The sequence below is a fragment of the Verticillium dahliae genome, genomic scaffold (genome assembly GCF_000150675.1).
Source record: "Verticillium dahliae VdLs.17 supercont1.4 genomic scaffold, whole genome shotgun sequence".
Classification (NCBI taxonomy): domain Eukaryota; kingdom Fungi; phylum Ascomycota; class Sordariomycetes; order Glomerellales; family Plectosphaerellaceae; genus Verticillium; species Verticillium dahliae.
In genome coordinates, this window is record NW_009276925.1 from 220,809 (window position 1) to 229,049 (window position 8,241).

Consider the following 8,241-nt stretch of genomic DNA (forward strand, 5'->3'; position numbering starts at 1 on the left):
AGAACCAATAGGTCGGCAGTAAGCAAGCCGACTACGAGCCCGGGGGCCTGATAACTCCAGAGGGTCTCCTCTGGAGGTCGCCATGCTGTCTGTATTCATCAAACACGAGAAGGAGAGGCGGAGGAGGTGCTTCTTACACATCGGTGCCACACTTTTACTCGAATTGAAAGATTCTCGCTTAGAAGAACTTACTTGTGAATTCTACACCTCAGGTGACGCAACCAAATCCTTTCGCCAATGGCATCTTGACCGGTTACCCACGATGCTAAGCCGCGTTGTGAGATGAGTGACTTGGACTTGACAAGCTTTGAGGTTTCATGCCTTTGCCTTTGCCGTAGACCAGGCCCGGACCCGCGCACCATAATACCAGAATAAAACAGGGACTGGGACCATAATTACACTGAGAAATCCCAGCAAACTGGTCGCCCACGCGACGCCCAGGTTCCGGTACATGTATCTAGCGAATAAAGGGAACGCAGCCCCGAAGATACTCCTCACCGCTCCATTTGCCGCCATTGCGCTATTCGCCATGTCGGTATAGCAGTCGACGATGTAGGTAAAGCATTGAATGAAGATGGTGTACATGCCGCATCCGATCAGGATGCTGGCGCAGACCTGACTTGGCCAAGGGACCTCAGGGCTTGACGTCCATGCGTACCAAAACATCCCCGCAGGTACAAGGCAACCCCCGAATATCATCAACGGGAGGCGCACTTCAGGCTCAAAGGTGCCACCGTTGCGCTTGTACGTCTGTTTAAAGTGCCTCTCATTGTACACTACCACAATAAGTGTGCCAAGTGTAACTCCAAGGATGATTCCAAGAAGTGCCAATGATGAAAGTGCGGCATCCCATCCTCGTTCGTCCCCAAAAGCGATTGGGTAGGATTGGTAGAACAAGTACATGACGCCATAGATGAAGGATTGGTAGAGGGTCAGCAACACCAGAATGACCTCGGTGAAGAAGAGACCTGGAGCACGACAAAGCCATCAGATGATGCCAGCTGTGATGTTGGGAAGGGATCTCGACACTTACGCCATGGCCGGATCAGATACACCTGAGCAACATAAGCGATGCTCACGTTTTCCTCATCTAGAGCACATCTGATACGGCTGTTGCCAGTCGCTTGGCGCAGCCGCTTCGCTTTTTTCTGGAGAATCTTTGGTGGATAAGTCTCAGTAAATGCCACTAAGCCCACAACAGTGGTTCCTAGGCCGGTGATGACGACGACCCACATCGTCCATCGCCAACTCAGAGAGCTGCTGACAATGAATCCTCCAATGATTGGGCCGAACGTAGGGCCAGAGAAGACGAGGAAGATGCAGAACGCCATCGCTACACTCCGGCTTGCCGGATTCCAACAGTCGGTGATGATGCCGCCTAGCACGGCAATAGGTGCGACCCCGAAAAAGCCGGAGAGAAACCGACCGATGAAGATGGTGGCAAGACTGTGGCCGAGGGCTGGCATCAAGCCGAACAGGGACGACAGTGCGACGCCTCCAATCAAGGGATATTTGCGTCCGAATTTCTCTGATAAAGGGCCAAAGAGAAGGGGCCCGAATATATATCCCTACAATAAGGTATCAGCATCACCGGACGGCTTGTCGCAGAGGCATCAGTTAGACGTACCACCAAGTACAAAGAGGTACCTAATATCGTCACCTCCTCGCTGACACCGAATTCTCGTGCCACGGCGTCTTGAGCACTGCCAAAGATGCTGCTGCCGATAGTCACCACCAGATTGAATGCAGCTAGCAGGAACGTGGCCCAGACACGGTCAAGTAAAGCCCAGTTGTGTGGGTGATCTGGGTCATCCGGAGACTCGAAATCGAGGATTTCAAGGCGGATCTCTTCTTCCAGACTATGGCCGTGATGATTGAGTCGAAGTTCGAGTTCGTCTCGAGTCGAAGCACCGCCATCCTCACAAAGTGGTATCGACGCTGTCATTATGGGCGCAGGTTCCTCGTCTTAGGTGTACTCAACAACGAAATTCACTCAAGGTAAAGGTAGGAGCGCAGACAATAATGCAGGGTCTGGTGCCTGGCATATATGTGCGATGTCAATCTAGCTGGACTCCTAAGCGTGTGGCCCAGCACAGAATTTCTAAGTCTCCGTAGCGGACTGACCACAGCAGTTGTCCAATCACGAACAAGAGAAGCATGTGAAGTTCGGCCACATTCTCGGCTACATCTCTACAGTTCCTTCGAGGGCGCATATTTCCTGCACCGAATAGAGAGAAGTGAAACGTGCTCTGGAACTGGCAGCAGTCGCTCCGATCTGGGGTAGTTGTGATAGCGGAGACTTTTCTGGACTGCTAGTGGTGGCCGAGAGCAGGGTTTCGGAGGAATACCAATGGCCTAGTTAATTGCACTACTTTGCCTGCAGACACACAGCCAGGTCTTCAAGAACAAAGAACTGAGCCAAACGCAGCCTCCAGATGTTCTTAAAGCTCAAGAAGGCGTACCTGTCTTCGTGCCTCGCGGCAGTGCAGGACGCAAAACGGTGTCTTCTCCGGCCCGTGAATGCATGCCTTGGGAATATCAGGACAGTGTGGCGACGCGTGCCATCGGACCTGCCTCGCCTCCAGTTCGTCGACCAGAGACAAAAAGTATAGCCTGCTCTTGTTGTCGACAACACCAAAGATCTCTGCCTTTACTGTCTTTCTCGCAAGCGCTCTCCACTCGGCCGGGTTGATGTCGAGAACGAAATAACCCACAGTTTGGCAACTGAATCCTGCTCCTGCTGCATCAGAAGCTGGCTGTACCAGCGTCCAAGTCTTCGTCTCGCTGTGCTGCGTTGACCGTTCAGTTTCGGCGTCTATAGCCTCCAAGATGGCGCGATAGTTGGTTGTCATAGAGATTAGTACGGTACTGATCAGCTGCGTATTTTGCACGCTGGTGACGTAACGCTGGGGGCAGATGGCGCACTGCAAAGGCGCCATGATCTTTTCCCACCAGCCACGAAGAAGCGTCAGGCCTGAAGGGAATTGTAGCTCGGTAGCCTGCTGTAGTTCGTCCAAGATCAAGTACAGGGTTGCGAGACAGGCACAAGGCCGGCCCAAGAGGAGGCCTGCCAGGGCAGTACTTGGGGTGCTTGGTATTGGTGCTTCCGTCGTGTGACTACTCATCAGCTAGGATTAGAAACTAGGTCCGGATTGGAGATCTGTCGAATTGCCGTGGCCACTTACTCTCTGGCTTGAGGTATCCACACAGAAGGTGGCGGCGTCCCGGTAGTCCGGTTCTCATCCAGGATATTATCGGGGAAAGTTTCGGCGCCTGTATCTCCTGGTCCGAAAGTTAAGGCGTCACACATTGGAAACTGGCCACTCGGCCCGAGAGGCGGCGACAGTGTCCGATCCCTTGAACCCGGAGCGGGAATCGTTTTCTGGCTGGCATCAGACCCGGTGGGGCCAGGAGTGGTAAAGTCCAGCCTCGGCCTCTTGGGCCGCCCGAGCGGCAATGCTGTGGCATATGTGCATTCCGCACTTGAGCGCTGGCATCTGGAGCATGATGGAAGCTCTCCGCTGCACTTCTGCTTCTTTTATCCTAGTCAGATCAGTCAGCAAGGCCGAGAGAAGAAGTGAATCAGCATCCTTGGGACGGGCAATCATACTGCACTGCTCGCATGCAGTCCGTTGAGGACACGTTGAGGCTGATATCGGATGTAGACCAAGCTGCGTTCTGCTGACTCTTGGATACTTCCGTATCCCTTTTTACCGCTCTTTTTGTGCTTGCTGGAGGTGGACTTTCACGTCGTTCCACGGTATGTGACCCAGACCCGCGAGCTTCGATATCGTCTTCTCCCTAATACTGTTGCCGAAGAATTCATCGAATTGTCTTTCCACTATTTGCCATTGAAGACAAATGTTCCGTTTCGTCCGCGCAAGTTTCTGCGCTTGGAGGGGGGGGGGGGGGGGGGGGATTGCCATGGACGAGTGCCTCAGTTTTCTGCATCTCTCGCCGCAGTCTAGCGGGGAAAGCCACACGTTCCGCCTTCTCGATTCGTTCGAATTCCTGAAATTCGTCATCTAGCGAATGGCTGAGGGGGCGAGGTCTGGCCGACATTGTGAGCTCGCGGTTATTGGTTGAATTGCGTTGACTTTGGTCGTGGGAGGATCACCTGCAACGGCCGAGGCCTTCATTCACGGTATATCGTTCCTCCGAAGCGCTGCCAACTCTGTCTGGGCATTCTGGGCACTCTGGGCACTCTGGGCACTATGGGCACTATGGGCAATATGGGCACTATGGGGCCGCACGCACCGGTCACTCGTGTCATTTGGCCCTTCGTCAACAAAGGTCATTTTGCCTCTGCTCCGGTTGACGACACGCCGTTTACCATTAGCCATTAGAGGGCAGACAGTGCGGCCAAAGGAACAGGTGAAGATCCTCGGGAGTCATCTTGGACCAGCAACTCCGGTACAAGCAACTCATAGCTAGAGCAGCAACAAGAGGACTCAAGGCGGCGATGGCACTGAGACGGCTGCGAGGGCTGGCCCCTTCAGTAGCCAGGCAGCTCTTCACGTCGACGGTGGCGGCCGTGATGGATTACTCGTCAAACGTCTGGATGCACGCGTGTAGCGAGGCCTTGATCAGACCCCTCAACAGGGTGCAGAATGTTGGAGGGCAGGCCATCGTGGGGACCCTTCGTACGGTAGCCACGGCGGTGGCAGAAGCGGAAACGGGCATCCTCCCAGTCCGGCAGCGGCTGGCAAGGCGGGCCACGGCGTTCTGGGTGAACCTGAACACACTCCCGGACAACCATCCTCTGGCAACCACGGAGAGGCGGATGACGAAGCGGTTCACGTCACCTTTGCAGCGACACGCTGCGTCACACGAGGGAGTACCGATCGACAATCTGGAGGTGCAGAAGCCCTGGAAAGGGGCGGAGGGAGAGGTCGCACCGTCATCGTTACGAGCACGTCAATCAGTGGCGAAATGGTCGGCATCGGCGGAGTTCTCCGGCCCTCGAGGACCGCCCAGCTCATGGTGGTGGCCACACTGGGCACACGGGATGAGCAAAACCCATTCACGGCCGAGCTTGCAGCCATGCATGTTCTGCTACCGTAACTACGGTGCAGCCAAGCTGGAGGACTTGTGGTGGGAATGGGCGAGGCAAGTCCGATCGAGAAACACGATCAATCTCAACCTGAATGCCTCGGCCGCTTCCTAGAAGGAGACAATAGTACAGCAGGGGTTGCGTGAAACTCCTTGAGACGGCCATGATTATACACAAGAGCGGCGTGACACGGTTGAGATGGTAGCGAGGCAGATCTGCTTAATACCAAGCTTGATGTGCCATCCGTAAGTGGGACCAAGAAATCCGTAGGTGGGGTCAAGAAACCGCAGGCGGAGATGGCATCCGCAAGTGGGGCCACAGGGCTGCAAGCGAAAATACGGACCTCGCAGCTGCGGCGTCCTTCACCATCTCCGATCAGCTCTGCAGGGACACAATAGGAGTCAAGGTCCTAGGAGTCAATATCGTCAAGATCTACCGGGACTACCAACTTCCCACCATTATCAATACCATTACAAGTTGGACCCCTCCACCAAACCCGTCATTACAGGGGACTTTAACGCCCACCACGCGTCATGGCAGCCCGGCATCAGATCCAACCAATCGCCTACAGCTCAACCCAGCTACGCAGATCGCCACCATGCCAGCTTCTCTAACCCTAAGTCCTACGAAGACTACACTATCGCCATCATATGCGCCATAAGCTTCGAGATGACCGCCGTCCGCTACATGCTCGACAACGATTACCCCTACCTGCGTGTTAAGCCGGGAGACTCTAACACATACAAGCTCGGTGACATCTATAGCCATAATGTCGTTCTCGCCTGCCTCCCCGGCCAGCAGGGCAAGGGCGCCGCCGCCGCCGCCGCCGCCGTCGCCGTCAACATATCCCGCACGTTTCCGTCTATCAAATAGCGGTTCCTCGTTGGCATCGCCGGAGGCGTCCCCCACAAGCACGACGTCCGCCTGGGCGAAATGGTGGTGACCATGCCGGAGAAGAGCACGACGGCGTCGTCCAGTATGACACTGGAACAGAGCAAGAATGACCAGAATGACCCGGAGAATGGCAAGAGGCCGAAGGGCAAGGGGATGGCAGGACTGTGGGCAAAGCAAGGCCATGGGCAAAGCAAGACCGTGGGATGGCTTGGCGGAAACACCATTTCCATGTCACGGCTGGGATTTGTCAGACCCGGAAGACGGACATGTCAGGGTTGGGGCATGTCAGCTGACGTCAACCGACGCTATCAAAGAACTACTGAAAGTATCGAGGGGTCGACAGGACACTCTCATACGCTTTGCTCTGATGCTCGTTAGGCGTCCACACTGTTGCGGGCTGCAACACGATACACCGAAAGAGGAACGGCGGTGACGCGAGCAGGCAACGAGGTGGTCCGATTGTGGTTTGTTGGTGTGTCGGTGTGGTCGATGGCTCGATGGCGGCGAGCGAGAGGTGTGGGGTGAGAAAATGGAGAAAAAACAGCCCGACAGGGGGGCCATTGGGCAGCCAGGCAGGAAGCTAGCGTAGGTTTAAGAGAGACACCACAATGACGGAAGAAGAGGGAGGCTGGGCGTCGAGCTGAGTCGGGTAGGGCAGCACATGACTGGGGAATGGAAGGGATGAGGCAAGACTGTTCAACACAAGGCAGTTGGGCTGGTAGAGACAGGATGAACGACAGCGAGGAAGAGGTCGGACCGACATTTGTGAGGGGGGATGGCTCAAGGCCAGTGCACGCGAACAGGATTACCCAAGGCCTCCGCCCCCCAACGTAACGAAAAGCCCGTTTGGCCGTGCCGTCAACTTCAGGCTTGCACACGCATTCGAGAGTCGTTTTATACGCCGCCTTGATACGAGGGGCTAGACACGCAATAGATGAGCTCAGATCAGTTATGATGGCTAAGGCAGCCGACAGCGGGAAGTGGTGAGCTGTTGCAAGATCTGAACAGACAACATCCCACACCTTTTTCAACAAGAGGCGTGATCCGGAGTGATGTGGCCGACCCCATGTCAGCATCCATCGAGAACACTACACCGAGCCACACCTTGATTAGTGGAGATTCATCGTCGTGTGGATAGGAATAACTGTCAGATCATCAACGTCTCTTTCGACGATTTTAGAAGATACCTCCGGTTTCGCCTATATAAGGCGTCACAGATTCAGACCACCGTCATTCGACTGCGAAGTTCAGTCTCCGCCATTCTACATGTCCCGCCGCATCCTGCCGAACTTGGCCGAAGGTCCCCCGCCGAACAGCCGTGAATCTGTATTCAGTTTAGACTCGGTGCCGACGGAAGGCGGCAGGCGCCAGCGGGCGTCAGCAGCTTGTCACGAGTGCCGCAAACAGAAGTCTAAGGTTCGTGAACTAGCCTCTTCCAGCTCGCATCATCTGACGTTTTGTTTCAGTGCTCTGCCCACAGGCCCCAATGCCTTCGGTGCCAGCGGCTCAGCAAGGAATGCGTCTACAACACGACTCCGACTGAGACCCAGCAACAATCGTTCCAACGAAAGTACGGCGAACTCGAGGCCCGGAATACTGACCTTGAATACCTTTTCAGCTTTTTTCGCGACGGACCAGAAACAGACGTTTATGTCGTCTTGCGTCGTATTCGTGACGGCGCGGATCTCAAATCGCTTGGGAGACACATCCGCGATGGAAGCTTGCTACTTCAGCTGGCACATCACGGCGAAGTGATCTAAAAGCTCATACGTCGTTCGGCCTATGCCATCACCAAGGGACGCCCAGGTGGCGTTGTCTGCCATGGAAATATAGTCCGATGCTGCAGTGGCCTGAGCATGGGCCAACGTCTAGGGCTTCGATGCGCATGCTAGACGGGCGAAAGAGCATCGTAGTGGCACGACGCAGATGGCAATCAAGACTGGCACCTGGCAAAGGCCTAGTTCCGCTATCCTTCCCTCTTCCGCCTTGCAAGAGATTTCTGGCTCGGCTGCCCATCAAACGAGGATAGAACTACAGCCTAAGGGGCGGGCTAGGGGGTATTCCAGCTTGGGGGGTGGGGACTCTGGGCTGGCACGATGTAGGGCCAAGCGGGGGGGGGTGGTTCGGGATGTGACTGTCAGACGCGTGTGCCCCACCAGCGACGAGCCCTTTCCCCTTGATCTCGAGGACAATCAGGGCCAATCAAATGTCGGACCACGACCAGGCGGCAGCTGTTTTAACGGTCCGCTCTACTTAATGGTACGGTGTAGATGGGGTCCAAGACTTGATGGTAC

The 8,241-nt window shown here is 55.2% G+C and overlaps 4 protein-coding genes across 4 annotated transcripts; 2 read left to right on the forward strand and 2 right to left on the reverse strand.

Annotated features, from left to right (window-relative positions):
* Positions 1 to 232: 232 nt before the first annotated feature.
* VDAG_02404 (polyamine transporter 4) lies at positions 233 to 1,945 on the reverse strand (the record flags this gene model as incomplete). Its single annotated transcript, XM_009653057.1, has 3 exons — positions 233 to 968; positions 1,034 to 1,568; positions 1,628 to 1,945. The coding sequence occupies 3 exons, from the start codon at positions 1,943 to 1,945 to the stop codon at positions 316 to 318; spliced, it is 1,506 nt and encodes a 501-aa protein (XP_009651352.1). The 3' UTR covers positions 233 to 315.
* A 423-nt stretch (positions 1,946 to 2,368) lies between these two features.
* VDAG_02405 (uncharacterized protein) lies at positions 2,369 to 4,062 on the reverse strand (the record flags this gene model as incomplete). Its single annotated transcript, XM_009653058.1, has 4 exons — positions 2,369 to 2,377; positions 2,463 to 3,090; positions 3,186 to 3,459; positions 3,984 to 4,062. 4 exons carry the CDS (start codon positions 4,060 to 4,062, stop codon positions 2,369 to 2,371), a joined length of 990 nt encoding a protein of 329 aa, XP_009651353.1.
* A 400-nt stretch (positions 4,063 to 4,462) lies between these two features.
* VDAG_02406 (uncharacterized protein) lies at positions 4,463 to 5,926 on the forward strand (the record flags this gene model as incomplete). Its single annotated transcript, XM_009653059.1, has 2 exons — positions 4,463 to 5,094; positions 5,404 to 5,926. 2 exons carry the CDS (start codon positions 4,463 to 4,465, stop codon positions 5,924 to 5,926), a joined length of 1,155 nt encoding a protein of 384 aa, XP_009651354.1.
* Positions 5,927 to 7,213: 1,287 nt separating this feature from the next.
* On the forward strand, positions 7,214 to 7,707 carry VDAG_02407 (uncharacterized protein; the record flags this gene model as incomplete). Its single annotated transcript, XM_009653060.1, has 2 exons — positions 7,214 to 7,363; positions 7,414 to 7,707. The coding sequence occupies 2 exons, from the start codon at positions 7,214 to 7,216 to the stop codon at positions 7,705 to 7,707; spliced, it is 444 nt and encodes a 147-aa protein (XP_009651355.1).
* Between the last annotated feature and the right edge of the window lie 534 nt (positions 7,708 to 8,241).